General features: G+C 40.7%; 1 protein-coding gene across 2 annotated transcripts in view; it reads right to left on the bottom strand.

Annotated features, from left to right (window-relative positions):
- Nucleotides 1-21,095, bottom strand: part of LOC137279211 (adipokinetic hormone/corazonin-related peptide receptor variant I-like) — a 35,293-nt gene extending 14,198 nt beyond the window's left edge. The window contains exon 1 of one of the 2 annotated variants that reach the window (XM_067811712.1): nucleotides 20,355-21,095. In XM_067811712.1, the coding sequence (XP_067667813.1) occupies nucleotides 20,355-20,972 (618 nt within the window). In that variant the 5' untranslated portion in view covers nucleotides 20,973-21,095. The remainder of the gene's footprint in view (nucleotides 1-20,354) is intronic. The other variant, XM_067811711.1, reaches the window with a different exon arrangement.
- Nucleotides 21,096-21,514: the final 419 nt, after the last annotated feature.

The following is a 21,514-nucleotide window of genomic DNA, read 5'->3' as shown; positions in this document are numbered from 1 at the left end:
TGTGGGGACCCCTGCAATGGCATAAGGTTTGCGTAAACTGTTGAATAGAAACAACACTGGTCTAGTATTCAACAGTTTACAAGCATTACGGGTCTGTTGCACCACAGAGTCGTCGTCGTGAGCATGTGTGTATGCATCCTGATCAGATATATCCTGCCCCACCGATTGTACCCGTCATGAACACATTCATATTCAGCTGTTCCCTTAAAAAACACGGTACAATGCATGACAAGTCGAACAGAATTTGTACCGCTTAAATAAGGCTTCGGTTGGTTTACCCTGACCAAACACTTCTTTGACTGGGTAGGGTCACAACATTCAGCTTACTCAGAAAGGCATACACTCGGATTGAAGTCCAACTTAAAAGTGCTCTCATCATTATCAGTACAATTGTCTCCTCTAACGGCCCTACCTGACACAGTGTCTGTGAAATCCATTATGGCACAATACAATTCTCTCCTCTAGCTGTCTTATCTGACATATTGTCTATGAAATCCCTTATGGCACAATACAATTCTCTCCTCAAACTGTCTTATCTGACATATTGTCTATGAAATTCCTTATGACACATACAATTCTCTCCCCTGTCTCATATGACATATTTTCTATGAAATCCCTTATGGCACAATATAATTCTCTCCTCTGTCTTCCTTGGCATATAGTCAAAGGAATCCTTTACGACACAGCACAATCATCTCCTACAGGTATATAATATAGTCTCCAACCCATACATAAATCATCATATAAGTACCATGTGTGTTCTTGCCTAATACTGATATGGAACAGCGCTGGTTAAGCTTTTGTTAAAATCTGGATTCTAAAAAAAAACACGTTTGTACTTAGTCAACACAAGTGGCAGCTGCGTTGACCATAAATACGCCTCAAATAGTGTAAGGCAGGTGTATGTTAATTTCCTAAATGTTTCCACACATTCAGTTTAGGTTATGTTCATACCGTAAACAGGATATGTCCGTTGACGATCAGTTGGGAAAATGTGGCAACCGGTGGTGTGAGGACGGGTCCTATCAAATGCATGATAGTTTGTAATATCGGTACAGCTATCCTCTGACTATTTGACTAGTACTAGTGCTGGCACTTATGTAATGACACAGGGCAGCAACATCATGCCCAGTAGTACATAACGGTTGTTTTCTGTGGATAGAACGGGTACATATATGTGTAGCCACTCGGGCAACTGTATCAAATGAATACTAGTATTACTTGTGTAAACAACAACGTCTAATGAGAGCGAGAGAGAGACAGAGAGAGAGAGAGAGAGAGAGAAGCACATGCTCTTGGGTTTGTTTCAAGAAAGTTGCAAGCGTCTTTGAGTTTCTGTTACTACGGGTTCCCTGATTTGTGATTTATTTCCCCCAAAATAGCTGTAAGCCATCACCCAGTTTGGCGTAACACACTGACTTACTTATTATACAACGACAGTTCATTGTCATGTACGAACCTATGACACACGAACCCTTATTCAGCCCTCAGTAAGAATGCGTCATGTGTTTTTTTAAATAACATGAGCTGGACAAACGGTGTCTACGTGTACATAAGTGATACAGTGATACAGGTAATGTGCAGGTATCGGTTTGCCCTGAATGTATGTGAATGAGAAATAAATTTGCGGACATATATATATTAATTAGTTTTTAATAACCTCAACACCTGTTTACTGAGGCTTTTGTGATATTGTGTTATATATACGCGAGATCACAGGAGACACATGCTGCCAAATCGACTGGTGGGGATTTGGCACACATTCGGCCTGTATGGTTCAGTGATTTTCAATTCTGTGAGATTCGCGTGCGCGTGTGTGATGGGAGGAGGGGGAGAAGAAGGGGGAGGGGAGGGGAGTGGAGGTGTGTGTGTGTGTGCAAGTGCGAAAGTTATGATAGCTTCATACGTGTGTTGTCATAATCGAAATAGAAAGCAACAACATACCTACTAATAATTCAGTACGATTCTGTACGGCGACCTATTATCAGAAAGAAATTAAGATGCTCCACAACGTGTTGTTAGACGTGGTGTAGTCTTGTTAGACGTGGGGGGTTGGGGGGGGGGGGAGCCCCCCGTATTATTGATCCACATGCCCATCTCTTCTGTCACACTCAACAAAACGTCTCCAAATGAAGTCGATAGATTGGGGTTTAACAGTGAGTCTACTGGACTGTGTTATGGGCAATGGTCTCCTCTCTCTGTATTAGGCGCTTGTCAAGCTGAATGTGCTGTGTGGATGACAGCTAAGCAAGTACAGTAGCTAGCCCTAGTTAAGGTGACACAGCTTCCAAGCGTAGGCTTAAGGCGAACACCTATATTTGAGTAAATGACTTCCAGGACTTTAAATGAATACAGAATACATCTATATCCAATACTGGCACTGAATCCCACATAATGCTTGGCATAGTCCTCGTCCGTTGAAAGAGAACCAGGAAATATCGCCATTATTGATTCTCGAAGATGCTGTGTGGAGGCACTGTGTATGTTCCTGCCAGACAGAGGTACTTATCGTTACCTTCCACTTCACAAACGCAAACATGGTCAATGTATCGATGCAGACAGATAAACTGTCATCACAGTATTCACAAGTTCTTGGTGGGCGCAAATGCCGTCTCCATGTCTGATTCCTTGTTATGGACACAGCGCTCGTTAAAGACCTCAGGTGCGACAGTTGTTTCAGGACAGAATGGTCACTATTGATTAGTTTGAAGTCACTCTACAGATTTGCAAATGGCAAATACTGTTTGGAGCAAGGTATTACGTTAACTACCCACGGACATTGATACTCACAGATTTAGGAAGGATGTTGGTTTGACCCTGAAACGTAGTTTTTGGTGTATGTATCCTGAAAGTTTTGTTGTTTTTTTCGCAAAAGTGTTTCACTTACAAAATATAACTTTGCTCAATATGTATCGTAATTATTATGCAAATGTGCACTTGTAGTTACCTGTAGTGATCTAACTTCAGTTGTTAGCAATATATTGCCTGATTGTATATTGTATTATCGTCTATATACTTCGCGCATTTTAGTGCTAATTACTAGTTTTAATTTGGAATCTCTGATATACTAGTTGTGTTATTGTCCTTTCCTGACATGTTTTATCATTTACACCTCTTTATTGTAACATTGTAATTTGTTTGAAGTCACGTTATGGCTGAGGTTAGCATAGGTTGGTCAAAAACAATTCTAACCCGGATCTTCACGGGATAGTTTTAATGTTTCACAAAACATAGATTTATGGTTGCTCAGACGCATTGGCAGTCTCTAGACCGCTAAACGCGTTGCTGATGTTCTAGTGACCTTACCTCCGAGCAAGCACTGTGTAAAAGTTGTAATACCTGAACAAGGCCAATCAGTTTCTAGCCTCCTGAGACATATCTTGTTCCAGGTCAGCTGAAGTCATTGATTCATGGCAACAGCTCACAGGAACAAGTGCCCAGTAATGGCGCGTGGTGTAGAAGTAGCGGTGAGAAGAAAACGTCGTTGACGGTCTACCACAGTAAAGAATCACGACTTGACGGCATCGTCATGTGTTGCCAAACGCACAACATCCGCAAATCAATTTCCGTCATACTGGTGTATAAACGAGCGTCAGGTTGATAGTTAAGGCGCCAAAGTACGAATGCACTGTCAGAGCTTGGCTCTAATCAAAGCAGAATAGTTGACCCATATACCGTAGATGAACCATCGCCGTAGACAGCGAGAAGAAATCTGAGCATTGTACAACACAGATCAACAAGGTGATCTACTCTAAAATTCAATAGCTTTCAATATGCAAAGTAGACCTATCATATAAAGTCAGTCTATCTTTACATGATCTCATCATGGAAAATGGACGATGTATTTCATCCGCATTAACGTTTAGGTTAATATCGTTTAAGTTGGATGTTATTCTAAAATGTTAAAATCGTATCAGTCATTAAAACTAAACGTCGTATCGTATACTAACTCTGTTCACATGGTTTTCCTAAATCAGACTAAGTGTGTCTTATTTTGTTGGGATTGTGAGGCATTTCAGTATGCTTGACCTTTACATTGCCATTTAAAGTGCGTTGTTGTGCAAGCAATTGGTTTTCTAGATTTGTGCTTTTCAGGGCCACAGGTTCACGTGATGTTTACGACAAATTGCATTATCAGTGAGAATTTCGAGTCGATGCAAATAGAAATGAAATAACAGCAAGCAAAGAATTCAATATTAACTCAATAATAATCAATATTTACTTTCCTCCAAACAGTTCTTTTATGTACAAAATAAAATGGTTACCAATATACAAACTATACCACCAGCTGCACTGAAACAATTGATGCACGGTCAATGTGATGAGACCACGACAAAAGGGACAGTTTGTCCCTTTTCAAGAACAACGACTTGTCAAGAGTCTGGCGGCTCCTTTTTCGCACATTTTCGGATTTACTTGTTCCATTAAATGGAGAAGGCATTATTCAGCACATCGTGAATAACACGTTTCCGAGTGCATGCTTGCTGCATCATCAGATCAAACCGTGTTATTCACTATTAAGAAGCTGACATCCAGAAATCTTGCTTTTTCTTTATATGCATTTCACTTTTAAATGCTCTTCAAACATTTCACGCATGTTGGTGTTCTGTTTCAGTGCAACTGGTGTATTTTCATACTTGTTGCATAAGCAAATGTTATTGAACAAAACACTAGTTATTTTATTGTTCTTCGTCAACAGGCTGTTAATTTCTGGCTCTATTGATTTAGGATATACTTATTGAGTGTTCCCTTCACGATATGGCTGAAATATTGCCGATGTGACGGTAAATATTAACTCACTCACTATAAAAGAAAACTAACAGTTCACAAGACTACGTAGTGGGACTGATGCTATACATCGACGAATGGAATGTGTTCATTTTGTATGGTATCCATTTCTAATGTCCCCTGAGATGTTAACCGCCTATGTCGATGATAACGGACTACGGGTACTGCCGCGTCGTAAAGACTGTGCCTCTTCTTTATCTGTTCCTGATACGGTGGACTGTTAGTGTTATCTGTGACACCGGATGTCCATGAGAGGGTGGCGTTGCCGCGAGTAGGAAGTACAAAAACACTTCAAACGACTTCTTTAATGTATGTCACAGACCTAATAGGGTTTGGTATTTCTGCCGTTCATCAGCTTGTGCCTAAGCGCATCAGTCTCTATCTCCCACTAGGACTAGAAGCCATCTCACATATTCAGTATCACCAGATAAATAAAAAAAAGAACACTGGACCTTCTTCCAATTTGAAATTACCAGAACAAATGTCACTAACTCTGCCAAGGTCAGATCTTGTTGAGCGGAAGTATTCATATAGATATGAAACTGTCTGTTTGTCGGAGTTGCTTTGCAGCAATTTTTTTCAAGCACATATTGTTATGGAGCATGGAGCCACTGACACGCTGTCTGCAACACAAACAGTCTGGATGTGTTAAAAAATGCTTGAAAGTGAGCATGACTCTCGGAAAGAAGATTAGAAATAAGTTAACAGCGGAATTCTTCCACGAAACTTTCCATTTGGAAGAAAACATTAACATTAAATGTGGTGTATGTTACAAGCTTATAAATATATATAGCATGTAAGGCATTTTATTTTGAGACGTAAGGGCGCCAACGCATGACTCACATACTCTGAAAATGTCAGTGGATAAAGTGTTATGCTGTGATAAATGGCAAGTCAAAGCGGACAAAGTGATTGGAAATATTGAATAAAAAGCGATCCTTTATGGGGTTTTAGGACTGTGTTTTCTTAAAAGAAGTTTTAGTAGTGGTCGCTGATGGCGACACGTCCTACCATGACAATGCAGACTATTCATTTTGATCAAAGAGCCTTCATCATAATAGCTCGCTTGAATATGTATGTACTGTGCGCTCCATTAGATAATTGAAAAATATCAAAAACAGTAACCATTTTCGATTATGTAAGACGTTCATCTGTCTTTAAAGGCAAAAACATTGGTGATAAACATATGTCATAAAAGGTGTTCTCGAAAAGAGAGTGAAGATTTTGCATAAAACAAGACATGTGCTGTCTTACGGCGTAGAACTGTGTCATTAAACCCATGATATAAGACTAACAGTTTTCTAAATAGTACCTCAATATGGTGATCACTTGGTGAAAAGGGACCCAAATGCCAAAGCCGACTACCATAACAAGGTTACAGGTTATGACCGTTTTTTCCAGGCTGCTAATACACACTGTCGATATATTAAAGCAGGGTACATCATGCGTCTATACTATTTTCGGAATGGTCCACGCAGTTGCCAAAATATGCATGCCTAATGCACGTCATTTGTGGGATCACCAACACATGCTTAAATCCAGGCCCCAATCACCCGAAACAAAGATAAGTCTGTGTTTGTACCCAGCTTTGAGAAAACGAAGGAAAATGCACTTCCCAGAATGTACTAACTCATTATTAAACTCAAACATAGTTGACAATTTGAGTTCCTTATTTTAAAAATGCAGTTAAATTAAAATTCTTCTGTTTCAAATTGTAAAAACGTGTTGGCACAAACGTGTAGGGCATTCCTACACAATTATCAGCTACATTGAGAGTGCTAATTCTTTAGCTTTGAATACTGATGTCACTGTTTCAATGAGCGTTAAAGTTTGGCTTTTTACATGCTCTACTGTGTATATTCGTATAAGGCCACCATGCCAAAACTGACGATGATACACATACATCAGTATCGTTATTCAGGAGTTTTGCTGCTTGGGTTTTCGATACAATTAGTGTCATTCACTATAAGCATTGCAATAATGCATTAAACCAATGGAAAAATTTCAAATTTCACGTTTCACATTTAGCGGCTATGTATGTCAGTTGTTCGAGTTTCAAACCTAATTAAGTTATTGTGAAAAGTTGTGTTCACAGAAGGATTTCTGAGCATGTCAAACCTTCACACAAAACAACTTTGCCATGATTAGGATATACAATCATGTCTATCAAAAACGTTTGGCACGCCATCATTCAGGAAGCTTACATGGCTTACAGAATTTCATGTAAAAGGCATAGCTTGGGAAATATGTGTCCAGTCAAAAGCTACTGGAATGATTTAAATGTTACTTGAGGTATATATTGACTTTGGGTGAGAATAATGCTGTTCCTGAAGTATGTGAAGTAAAAGCAACCTGTTGTGTCAACATTTCAAGACGCTTCTCTTTCAATATGGCTCATGGCCATGCCAAATGCCATAAACGGACGTTGCAATACCTGGTAAAGCAACATCCGATACCATTCTGAGCTTTAGGTCTTTAAGAAAATGACAAATAGGAAAGCTTGTATGTATAATTTATAATGACCCTGTGTAGCCACCATTTTAGAGCAAACATTTAGCGATACCAAATCACTATACTATATTGAACGTTGATACATTAGCACACCCAACACAATCTGACCCGTGAAGGTCCGGAGTAGAATAGGCCTTCAGCAACCCATGCTTACCCTTACAGGTGACCGTTTGTCGGAAGAGGTTCGGGTGATCAGACTCGCTTATTTGGTTGACACATCTCATTGGTTCCCAATTGCGCAGATCAATGCTCGTGCTGCTCATCACTGGATTGTCTGGCCCAGACTCGATTATTTACAGACCGCCGCCAAAAAGCTGGAATGCAGTGTGGGGCGTAAAACTCACTTACTCACCAAACACAATTTCGTCACGAAATGCAGTGTCAGTATCATGACTTGATAAAGGACAAATCTGTCTCTGTCAGAGCCAACCAGTGCGCAGGCTACACAATCCCCGCTACCCTGTCAATATTCTAGTGTCGTGTGATTAAGTGTTAGTGTTGTGATGCAGTTAGTGAGAAAACGACGTTTTGCAGTGCGTATTCGTCGTTTAACCTCAGTGCAGCTAAATATGCTGGCAAGACGTGTACAATGTAGTATACATTTAATCCATTACATACATTCTAGACACTTCAGAAATTCACACTTGTATTCATTATGCTGAACTACAATACAACTGAAAAGCACGGGCTCTGATAATCTCAATAAATATGTAAACTGATGAATTGACTAGAGTTCAACAGTTTGTTTTACGATGCTGGAATGATGAAGATGACGTAATTGTTATGGATAGACAACTTCTTTGTTGCAGTGGATGTGGCGTTTTGGTGTAGATGCTAGTTTCAACTGTTTCAACATCTCCATTGCAACAAAGAAGATATCTGTCCATAACAAATGGTTCCTGTTCATCATGCCAGATTCTTACAAGAGTCACTCTAAGTGAGTGAGTTAAGATTTAGTCATATCGGCCATATTCCGGTACAACGTGTCTAAAACAACTATTAAATTCACCATAAATACATAAGACTCATTAAACGTCTGTCAGGGAAGGACAGCAAAACAACTTGAACCACTCAAAAAGGTTACAAGAGCTGGTAGGTGAATAGAAAGTTCATTATATTCCAACATTACTAGTTTAATTGAAAATAATATTGATTTCTTGCAAACATACAAAACAAGCAGTTCAGGTAATTGTTTGTAAGCGAACACATCGTCCACTCACGATGACGTAATTGTTTTGGAAGTGAGTAATCAATTTTACACAGAAGCAACTACCACCGTAATCACTCATTTGATCATCTGGACGGGGATCAGTGAAATCCGTGGATCTAGTCGTCTTCACCATGGCAACCTGCTCATCGCCTTCCACATTAAGTTTTACTTGTCAATATCACATTCTGCTTCGAGACATTTGAAAAGCCCAGCGATCATTTCCCCGGATATTGCTTAGACTTTAACAAAGAGATCGTCTTTGTTCCCTTTATGTGAGCCATAAATGACAGAACTATTAGAATGCAACAGATTCGGAATATGGCGGAATATGATAGAAATATTCACTCTCTCTTGTTCCACAGTGCTGCATGGGGTCAACATCAAACATAAAGTGACAACTGGTAAAGGATTTCCTCGAAATAATATAATTTCAAGAGAGAAAAAATGGATATTTCCAATCTTCTCTCAGTAATTTATCCGTACAGCTCGGCTTAAATTATGTGCGTGACGGATGCTACTGATAGGAACGACTGTGCTTGCTGACAACTGGCGGCAAAATTTATTTTAATTGATCTATCCAAAACAAACATAATCACATAATTACGTAAAAGTAACAGATGACGCCAGCCGACGGAAGCAATGTCACATGACATGACACGTAAGATAAAGTTAGTCGTAAGGTGAACACCTTACTCACCCAAACTCTGTATAAGGTGAACACTTGAAAACAATACTCATCCAAACTAGGCAGAAGGTGAACACCCCAAAGCAACACTCCTCGAAACTAGTGTTACGAGAGTGCATGTTCTGTATTTTCTTTTGTATTATTACTATTGATTAGGTGATAGTTATTATTAGGTCACAATGTGTGGAGTTTTGAGTGATAGTTATTATTTCGTATCACGGAAATAGTGTTTTAGCGGCACGCCTTTAAGGTATCGCGTTAGAGGTTAGTGTCTTTGGTGTGTGTTTTGGCTCTTGGTAAGCACGAGGCGATCGAGAAGGCGCCATACTTCGCTGGAATGCTCAAGAATCAGTGACTGTGTATATGAAGCCTGGTTGTTGAGTTGACACACACACGGACTTACACACAGGGTAATATTGGAATTGTGTCATCATTCAGCCTACATGTGTCTGCCGTTGCGTCTGATTATCAACATCGACCTACATCCAAGACTGACTGCTGGCCGTGTAACATTCAGTTTAATTGTTTCTCACTCTCAAACAGAGACTTTGAGGAGTTCATATTATATTTGTCTCAACACATTAGATTTGTCTAGTTACATCAGCGTATCTTGCTCTTATATCAATACATACTATTGATATTTTAGAATTTGTGTTATATTTTGCTGGTTTACTGGGATTTCTTACACCTTTTGTCACGGTACATTATGAACCAGAACATTAGGCACAAGGAGAACACCTTACAGCAACACTCAGCCAGACTATGCGCAAGATGAACAACTTAAAGGTCACATGCAACCAAAAAATCAAACATAATTAAAACACATTTATCACTTATTCATGGCATATAATATACATTGCTGCTTTTAAAAAACAAATAAACACAATTATAAGCGTACAATCGCGGTTCAAAAGTGCAATATTTTGTACTTTGGCTTACTTCCCCCGAAACGAAGCCCTCGGGAGACCGAACCCAGTCATAGCGGGTGGATATGCATTCAAGTGTAACGACGGCTTCCGATTGGCTGTTTCATTTGCTGATATGCTGAGGGTTCATTGTGTGTACAGAAAGATGATCTGTTTGATGGGCATTTTAGTCACAAGAAAGTAAGATTCTTTATGGATAACAACTTCTTTTTGTGTACTTGATGCGTCGTTTCAGTATGGATTCATTTACTGTTGTCAAACAAAATCATATACACGAAAAGAAGCCGTTATCCATGAAGAATGTATATAGAGATGTTGGGTTTGGAAAATACATGTTCTCTGAATTTGCACTCGATCCAATAAAAAATCATGTCAGTAGAGATAGTAAACTACTGCGTGGTTGGAATCTGTCATTCGTCCAAGTACAAAGCAGGACTTGAAACTGACAAGAGTTTGCACCAGTTTCCGTCAGATCCAGTCATCCGAAAAAAATGAATGTAGTTTGTTTGCAACCCACAGACATAAAAACGTCATGTGTATCACACGTGCCTAATTACATAATGTGGCAGACACGGGACTCGGGTGCACGAGTCATAAATCAACTTATTTTCTTTATGTCGTATAGTCTGATAGGTGTTAAGTTCAAATTGCACGTGGTCAATGACTGAAGCTGTGTATTGCATGTTGTCTTTAGCAGACAGACATATAGGTGTGAATAAACCAGACATTGAGCTTTCTCTGTGACAGAGACTGCTTACCACAATTAGCAAGTTGTTTTACGTAACGAGTAGATTAATTACTTGTTTGTGTACACAACCAAGATTAGACTACTGCTCACGACCTCGGACGCTGGGCATGCATACTGTTTCATGCTCCGCGAAACTATTCACTGCGCATGCGTTATGGACGCAGCGCAACACAGGAGTTGAAACCAGTTTTCCCCCCAGCGCTGGGGGGAATTTAGTGAAACGTTTGAACTCCGATTTCGCGGGCTTTTTTTTCATCGCGTTTTTTTCAACTTTACAGGTTGAATTGGCATTTTGTATGATTTGTTTCGGTAAGTGCATACCGAGAGGTACCAGAATCTGCAAACTTGTGTTTTACGTTGCATGTGACCTTTAAAGCAAATCTCAGATAGACAAGACATACAATGAAGGCCAAAAAACAAAACTGGAAACTTAATGGAATTTCAGACTGAGTTCGTTCCGCACGTTCGGTGGCATCTTTACTTCTCGTTAATAACCATGTATGTGCCACGCCCATTTCAGATGTCATTGTCAGGTCATCAACAATGTTCGCTAACTCTGGAATACATTGCATTTGAAACTGACGTTATATTGTCCGCATCTTTATAATAGGATCAGTCTGTGGTCTCCTGCGTAAAGTGTCTGAACCTTACTTTCAAAAGATAGCTAGTTCATATGCTTTAGGGGTTTGCAGATACGCAAACAAAACGAAATTGATTATTCTCTCTCACCAGTACTGGACAGAAGTGACAATAATATCGCCTGAAGGAAGATCGGATCCCTTCGCTTCTGACATATTAGGTATGTACATCACACGTCGATCTTTAGTACTGATATTTTGGTAGATGACAACATTGTTTATTGCGAACTGTCGGATCCAAACCTTTCGTTACAGAGGCGGCATTAACCCGGTCAATATGTGACACCAGCCACGACAACAACGCGATTTGGCCCTCGAGAGATGCCTTCGGCCGGATTCTCACTCAGCGGAAGTTTAATTTAATGCACCGGACTTAGAATGAAACGAAATTCAAAGATTAGGAACACTGAATTTATGCCATGTCCACGTGAGTAAGCCAGACGCACAAATTCAGTGCTGTTAGTGGCATTGGTGTCACTAAGGACACACCAGGATGTCATTAAGGACACAACAGAGAGCTGGAAAAGAAACGATTACAAGCAATGTTTAGTAAAGAGCGTTGCAAGTGAGTTTATTTTCCTAAATCGGCAACCAATTTACGTTAAACTGTTGAAACGCGAGAAGACTAATTAACGTTAGTCCCAAAGAAAATTTTACAAACGTCGAGCGCTATAAAATCTCGTGAAGAGGAAGGCAGTATATAGAGAATGTTCCCCTGATTCGCACAAATGGGGCAGCGTGTAATTAAACAAGGCTGTAAACGACAAAGTAAATCTCTCATAAATATTGGTTTATGAAGGATAATTGCTAATTAGACGAAAATGTTGCCCCAATCATGCGCTGTAATCACTCAAGGGGTTTGCTCGTCAAAACCTTGCATGGTTTCTTTTCTTCGATCAGTCCTTCACATTAATGCCCCACACATTAAATGACAGAGAGAATGCTGAATGATTCTTCGTCGTTAAATGCCATGAATTTTCAGCTAGCAATTAAAGGCTCCTGGAATATAATGCTTATATACCAACCTTTATACAGAGACATGTGGTCAATAGTTTCCAAGAGGTTCTTGAGGGGCATTTGGTATTCAACCATATCTAAAGGCAAATAGTATGGATGACAACTTCTTATTTATTGTATGCCACATTGTTTCTGGGCTGTTCCTTGCCCCTCCTTCAGGTGAATTCACTTAACGAAGGGGCAGGGAAGTTGTCATCCATAATACAGTGCACCCTATCTAACTCGGACTCCGTCTTTCTCGGATTGCTGTATAAATCCGACTGAACTTACGGTCCCGACGTAATGCTTTTTGTTGTCATAATGAAAAAAGCTCCTTATCTCGTACTATTTGTATCTTCCCTTTGCAGGTTCCATGTCCACTGGATCACCACTAGAAGCCGCGCAGTAATTCAGCAATTATTGTCAACACAGACATTCTTTTTGATCGCTCAGCCAGAAAGATTTTTTATGGATACATTACATTAATATTTCCCATGCTTTTTCCAGCCATTACTCAGTATGTGAAGGTCTCACTAACATGTTGCCTCCCAAGTACCAACTAAAGCCTTTGTGCGTCGTTAATCTGACCAGTACGTGAACCACTGGAAGAACTCTCAGCTGAGGAGTTGCTCGTGTCATTCGCACACATTGTTGTACGATCACCGCGATCAAGGTTAGCTCTTCAGTTAACACGAAATAAAGTGTATACAGGTCTTTCGGTGGAACACTGATTAATACGTGCCCTGGTGTTATTGATTCTTCATTTGGAATTATCGACGAAGTGACAATTAGTTTCAGGGAGATTCCGGTTGATATAAATTGTATATCAGTTGCCCAGACACTGAACTCCTTCGTTAGTCATTAGCATGATCCTCCAGTGCTACCGATAGTAAACTTAACGCAAATGCTGTTTATGGATTGTGTGCGTCCTAAGAGTTCAACTGATTTCACCTCTCAGATTCTACCGAGCAACATTGCAGTAGCTTCAGCTTTTCATATCGTCTGAGGAAGAAACTAGCATGTGCTGTCAGTGAAGAATTCAAAAGCGTTAGGTAGTTTATGATGTGAAGATATGTTATCAATAGCCATTGGTGAATTTGTCATAAAGTCGACAACAAACTGGACATATTACACAATTGATAAATTCACTGGCTCAATGATTCAACCTGCTAATCTGAGTCAATACAGACCATTGGTGAGAAGGTACAGAAGCGTCTCTTTATCCAGTAACAGAGTATGTTGTTCTTCTGTTTCATGTAATGTTTAGCAATATCAGGAACACCAAAGATGGACTTCACGCACAAGGCACCTATCTAATAAGGGTTCAAACTCGGAACTTCAGTCTTATGTAAGTGTCATTATTGCTTGCACACCTGAAGCACTTTCGTATACGTGAAAGTGTCAGGTGAGAGACTACACAATTTAGTGCAACCAGATAGTGGTTAACACAAGGACGGACAATAGAGTAACAAGGGGAGGTGGGATAGGCTATTACGTAAACCTAAGACCCGGGTTCGATTCCCCACATGGTGCGAAGCCCTTGTTTGGGGTCTCCCTCCGTGATACTGCTGGAATATGGCTAAAAGTAGTGTAAACCAGAACTCACCACGAAGCAACTGAAAAGGGTGTACCTGAAAGCATGTAGGTAAGGGAAACGAAAGCATGGGATTAAACGGCGGCTGCGGTGAAAGGAAACCTTGCATGTAGAAGCCAAAGCACTCAGGCTTCTGCCAGTTGCCAACATATCGCATGGATAGTTCAGACAAAAACACTGAGTAAATCACAGCTGTACGATAAGCGGAATCAATAGGACGAACAGAAAAAAATGGTCCACCGCTATAGATTAACTTTCGTACATTTGTTTATATATAGATAGGATATAGCTGGAATAATCGACTCGCTTCTATGTCCTTAAAAGATCAAAATCAGGAACGACACCCTACCCATGTTCTGCTGCGGCACTTGCAAATTCTTTAACCTATAATTTGACCTGATCACCGTAATCTGACATTGGTCCAGCGGAAGCAGGTTATAAATGCACAATGCCACAAAGTATACATTGCAGTACAGTTCTACCTATATTGTCCTGCTTTGACGAACATATGTGCTTATTCTTGAAGATCAAGCTCCTAGACCAGCATTGGCGCTGCCTCTCGACTTTATGTACTTCTTGACCTACATAGCTTCTCTCCCGTAAATTTTCCTGCATTCCTGTCTGTTTACCTAGCTCATCGGCGTCATCCTTGCTCTTTACCTGCACTCCTAGACCATCCCCGCCCCTGTCTGTAGACTTGCGCTCCTAGAGCATCATCGCTTCTGCCTCTAGATCTAGCATCCAGACCAGAATTGCTTGTGCCTGCAGACCTCCCATACTATTTTCCCAGCATTCAGCCTAACTACAGACCTAATACGCAGTGGAACCAGCATCACTTGCTGGTTACCTTGAGTACTAGCATATATAAAGACCTGTCGTGAACTTCAACCATCATTGCTTCCATTTTCTGTGTCCGAGTTTACCCCTTGACAATGTCGGTGAGATCTTCTGACAGAAATTACCAATGTTTTGCGAGTGCAAGTCGATGGAAGGGAGATAACTCTAAATGTGTTTGTTTGTGTGTGTGTGTGTGTGTGTGTGTGTGTGTGTGTGTGTGTGTGTGGTCTGCAAAATTTAACGATGGTTACGAAAACGTTTGCCTCGCATTACAATAAATACATTTGGACGAAACGTTCAAATGTAGTCCACATGAATACTAAGAGGAGGATTTACACCGCGGCGATTTTACTATGACAATACCTCTGGGAAAAACAGCAAGATGCAAGATTCGAATCGTAAAGCGTTCGATACGATATTCATGCTTCAAACGTTCAAAAATAACATTGAATTGTTTGGTAAGAACAGGGAACATAAACAATAATCGAGGGTACATGAGCCCATGTCCTCCTCGTGACCAGTGAACAACTTATAATGTTCGTGTACACATATAGGTATATATGGGGGGAATCTGCAGCTTCTGGTCAATGCTGTGACACCAGGGCGGACGTTATGTAAACAATTACATAGTGTGCACATAAACTAGACTAGCACTTATCTGTTTCGATAATCTTGTGATAAACTTTAACTTCCTCACATAAAATCAATATGCTGGTTATAAAAAGGAGAACGTTATACCTAATGAAATATGCATGAGATCGGGACACCAAAATGTCAAGCCAGTTTAGAAGGTATATCTTACCTACCAATCTACTTCACAGATGGGTCATAATTAAACTAAGCTTCCTCTTCGATGTTAATGGAAAACTACAATAACACTCCCACGCGAAAAGTTCCCTCAGAAAATACATCAAGCTATGGAATAGTACCCGGAGCTGATGGACTGAGCTTTATTATTATTATCTACAAAAGGTTTAGAGATAATTGTTGTTGACTGTTCTTTGAAAAAAAAGAACCTGATCATTTCACTAAATGATGGCCTCCTTAACCCCCGATTTCTGTAGACAAAGTCTTTGTTAATATATGTAGGTAGATGTAAATAGTTCCATTCCAGTGTAAGCAAGCGGAAATTAGAGGACAGTGCTATGATATTCTTTGTCCTTGGGCAAGGACGGTTACGTTATCCGTATTTCTAAACAACATTTGTTGGATGCGAGCTTGAAGTTTTCAGGCCTCTCATCATTCAGAATGGTAGACGCCATAAAGGTAATATGATAAGGTGCATCCTCTATCATCAAATTCTTACAATGGAATCTCATTCAAAGTGTAAAACTAAACCAAAACATTCATTTTTGCTCCGTCTCTACCGAAATCAGCGAAAAGGCCTGTATTCGGTACAAGTATAAGGGATAGGCGAAGTTGCTTTAAGGGAAGATTTTTGGGACACATTTTGATGGTGTGACTTCCTAAAGCGTAGTAACTACGAAATTGCTTTTGTTTCTGGATTTCAAGAGATCATGGAATGCTTAAAGTAAGGGAGTAACGACACTTCAATGTACGTCAGTGTTAAAGTATATTGGAGTTACGACAATCTCACTACTGCTGCTGTACGTCAGTGTTAAAGTATATTGGAGTTACGACCATCTCACTACAGCTGTTGTACGTCAGTGTTAAAGTGTATTGGAGTTACGACCATCTCAATACAGCTGCTGTGCGTCAGTGTTAAAGTATATTGGAGTTACGACAATCTCACTACTGCTGCTGTACGTCAGTGTTAAAGTATATTGGAGTTACGACCATCTCAATACAGCTGCTGTGCGTCAGTGTTAAAGTGTATTGTAAACCAAAAGTTACTGTGTTCTGTAATCGGATTGGTTGAAAAACATGATCAAATGTTATTAGATTCCCTGAAACTGCAAGACTGTTCGCTGCGTATTGACACGTAGAAACAGCGCAAACAATTATTTTATTTTTTGTGTCATCAAGAGTGGTGACGTCATTCAAATCATATTGTGACGTATAGTCAGAATGACGTTTCAAATGAGCAGCTCCAGATGCTACCACGAGAACCAGCTGAAACGGCCAGCTGATAACACTTCACGGCTGTACCCGTACTCGATGTAAATGAGTGCAGAGAGTAAAACCATTTGGTTTATTTTTTTGTTTGCAATGCCGATAAACATCATGTGTTGGCCAATTTCCGGGTGTTATTAAGTCGGTTCCAAATGTATTCCCGTGCTTCAAATACTCAATAACACCCGGAAATTGGCCAACACATGACGTTCCAAATATATTCCCATCCTTCAAATACTCAATAACACCCAGAAATTGGCCAACCCATGATGTTTATCTTCTAATAGGAGGCCGAGGCCATCATGCTGGTGCTGCTCCACGTCTTTCCTAAGGTATAGCGGAGTTAGGGCCATTGCACTACTACTACTACCGTACGTCAGCGTTAAGGAACATCAGGGTGACGACCATTGCATTACTATATTGTAGGTCAATGTTAAACAATATTGGGATTACGGCCATTGCGTTGGGCATGTTGTACGTCAGTGTTAACAAATATCGGAATTACGACCATAGTGTTACTGCTGCTGTACGCCAGTGTCAACGAATATCGGATTTACGACCACTGTGTTACTGTTGTCTGTTGTACGACAGTGTCAACGAAATGGGAGTTAAGATCTTTGCGCCACTGCTGCTGTGCGTCAGTGTTGCAGTATATAGTAGTTACGATAATCGCGTTACTGCTTCTGCTGGTCAGTGTTGAAGTGTATAGGAGGCCGAGGCCATCGGACTAGTACTGCTCCACGTCTTTCCTAAGGTATATCGGAGTTAGGACTACTGTTCTACTACTACCGTACGTCAGTGTTAAAGAACATCAGGGTGACGGCCGTTGCGTTACTGATATTGTAGGTCAGTATTAAAGAATACTTGGGTTACGACCAATGCGTTTCCGGTGTTGTACGTTATTGTTAAGAAACGCTGGCGTTAAGACCATTGCGTTACTCACTCGTGAAGGCCCGGGACAACTCATGCTTGCCATAATAGGCGACAATGCTTGTCGTAAGAGGCGACTAACAGGGACGGGTGGCCAGATTCGCTTACTTGGTTGAGACATGTCATCGCTTCCCAATTGCGCAGATCGATGCTCCTGTTGTTGAGGACTGGACTGTCTGGTCCGGACTCCACTATTTATAGACCGCTGCCATATAGTTGGAATATTGCTGAGTGCGGTGTAAAACTAAACGCACTCACTCACTGATGTTGTACGTCAGTATTGAAGAATATTGGGCTTATGACCATTGCGCTGCTGTTGTTGTACGTCAGTGTTAAAGAATATCGGGATAACGACCATTGCGTTTTCTGCTGTACGTCAATGACTGAATAGTCGTGATTTACCCAATCATTTAATCATTTTTGTCAGGCATTTATACTTTAATTTCATACTTGTGGCAATACCCAAGTGTCCCTATGTGAACCATGCGCCTGTAACAAAACAATTACAAATAGTGAGTTTCCATGCGAATGGCATCATACTAAACGATAGAAATTGATTCCATGACGTTCGTACCAAGAGATGCTACAGATAACGTCTTCACGGTGAACCTCTCTAAAGGACGCCCTTGGTCTATATCGACTGTGCGCCTACGTACACATCGAAAAATATAAATTATATATTTAAAACCTTTGAATTCAATTCATCTACATGTCAGAACCATTGTCGAAACAAATCGAGATCGCCTACGCAACGACCAAAGTTGCTGGCATCATGAAGTCCGTCTGTGCTATGACGTCATGGCGAGGGTGATGATGTTGTGTTCAAGGTTTATATCGTATGAAGGTATCCAGATATGTTCTTTAATGATACTATATATGATAACTATTCTCTTGATGGGTGATCTTACTTTCACCGCAATACCAGAGATCCAAGAATTCGATCCAAATGGGAGAAAACATTTTAATAATGGTTAAGGAATAATGCAACATTACTTTGTGACAGCACCATATGGTCACCTAAAGACGGTGGCTGCTCCACTTGAATTACGGTATCTACCGATGAAGCAAAAATATAACCCAATTTTTCGAGTGATTCGGACCCTACGTAACTGTGGAATAACGGAAAAAAAGATTGAGACGAAAATGCAACCCCGTCTGTAAACTGGTTCATAGGTCTAACATAAAGCTGATTTAGAATATAGGGGAAATGCATTTAGATATGAAATGGAATGAAATAGGGAGTACAGCGACAAGAGTGATTAATATGTTTGTTTCCTGAGGTTGTTACCGGTGCCCGGAGACTGGATTGGGGTTGTTTGTGTTCGAATTAGGAATAGATGGTGAAGACGAAGTTACTTTCCTAATCAAACAGAGTGTAGGACTCAAATATACAACCGTGACTGAGTTCCCCTGCATTAGCTGCTACCACTGACTGAGGCAATGTGGAAGTCCACTCAACTACGTGGAAGAACTTATTGAAGACTTTATTAGAAGAGAGGTTTATTGTTAGCAAAATCGAAAGATTGACGATTCTGTCAGCTGGCGCAATGCCTTTCATTAGATTTAATACAGAAACAAGAATGGCAGACGACAGGGTTGAATTCTTTGTCAGCACTCACACTGACATGGAAACAAACTTATATCTTGTGTAATTATAGCACCGCACCACTGAACAAACTTCTTGTACATAAATGTGTATTTTGTGTCAGTACATCAACACCTTCAAGGAAGAAAAATGTATCTTGTCTGTACATGGACATCGTTAGAGAAAACTTGCATTTTGCATGGGTATGTCAACACCGAAAGGGGCTTACTTGTATTCTGTGTTTGTACGTGAGTACCGAAAGAGGGCAATGGTATTTTGTGTTAGTACATCAAAATGTTCAGGGCGCATATTTGTATCTTGTTCGTACATCGACAACGAAATGAGGCACCTTGTATTCTGTGTCAGAACATCGATACCCGCAGGAGGCACCTTGTATTCTGTGTCAGTGCATCAACACCCCGCAGGAGGTACCATGTATTCTGTGTCAGTGCACCGACACCCCACAGGAGGCACCTTGTATTCTGTGTCATAACATCGACACCGAAAGGTGCCAACGTCTGCTATTTTGTATCAGTGAAAACTTAAGGGCCCTGACGTAATCGGCAATAATCGGTCAGAGATTCGCTTGGAACAAAGCACAATAAGTTAACTTTTATGATTGATTCATAATTCGTATTTTTGCATTGCGATGGACAAAACCGTGGTTGGATAAAGCTGTAAACACCTAATCCTGAAGACTGATTACACAGTTTTGGTTAAAAACTCAGTACAAGTAACTTGAATTGTTTCTGTGTGTGTGTGTGCTGTACGGGTGAGAGACGTAAGGTGTATGTGACTTGTGTTAATATTGGGAAATGCAGGTTTGGTCTTACCTGTGGGATGCTAGCTACAAAGCTGAAGATCCATGCCAGGACCAACATTATCTTCCCTCGTTTGTCCGCGTCGTTTAAACTCAGAGGTCGCATGATTGCAAAATACCGGTCCAGGCTGATGGTGACAAGCGTGAAGGAGGAAAGGTACAAACCGAAGGCACGAAAGAACATTAGGATGCGGCAGGCAACTTCACCCGCCTTCCATGCAACTGTGATGTTCCACGCTGTCTCCAACGGCAGCATGACGAAAGTTACTATTAAATCCGCTATGGACAGGTGCATGATGAAGAGATTGACACGGGATTTAATATTCCTGTTACGAAATAACGTAATAAAAACAGTAAGATTCCCACAGGCCGCCACAAGGAACAGACATGAGTAAGCGATCACAGACACCAAGTTGTCGTCGTGGAATGTAATTTCTCGAGGTAACGTTCCTGACGTCGGATCCACTGATATACATTTCAACTGGGACACGTTTCCCGTGGCGTTCGTACAGGGAACGACGTTGACGGAATCGTTAACCACAGTTGCCGCATCTGTGCCGTTCATGCCGTATGCTCTGAGAAGTTTATCAAATGTAACATTTTCTCCCATCATGTAAGGAAATAGCGGCATGGGTTTCCTCAGAGCTTGCCCATTCCCACACTACATATCCGCTGAACTCTTCTGAAGCACTTGAATCGCAAACAAAAGTTATCTAGCTCCTTCACCGACGTTATCAGGTAGTTGTGGCTAGCTGAAGTGGCAGTGACTGCTTTCCTCCTGTATATCGTCATTCACTGATCATAGCGAACGATCAATACGACCACGCGCCCTCCTATAGGTTGCATCGCCCAACACATGCGCACATCCAGCTATACAACTATATCGGATTCTGGCCAGTCCCGCTGAACAAATCTTCCAATATTTAGGTATCTACAAATAAGTGAATTAAATCTTTCTTGAACGAAACGGTTGTGGAGCAGTTTTAGGAGCTGTGTTGTTGCTGCTGCAAGGCAGAGTTTACCAGTCTAGATAATACAAGTGTAAAGATAGTGTAATAAGACTGTGATTGTATCAGGAAATAAACAGCTTAAGGCTGGCTGTTTTCATTAAGAAGGACTCCCAGTGCTGATTAATTAAAGGGGACGCTCACGGCTTGGGTGGCACATACTGAA

This window comes from Haliotis asinina, chromosome 3, assembly GCF_037392515.1.
Source record: "Haliotis asinina isolate JCU_RB_2024 chromosome 3, JCU_Hal_asi_v2, whole genome shotgun sequence".
In the NCBI taxonomy this organism is placed as follows: domain Eukaryota; kingdom Metazoa; phylum Mollusca; class Gastropoda; order Lepetellida; family Haliotidae; genus Haliotis; species Haliotis asinina.
This window is presented reverse-complemented; position numbering and strand designations above follow the sequence as displayed.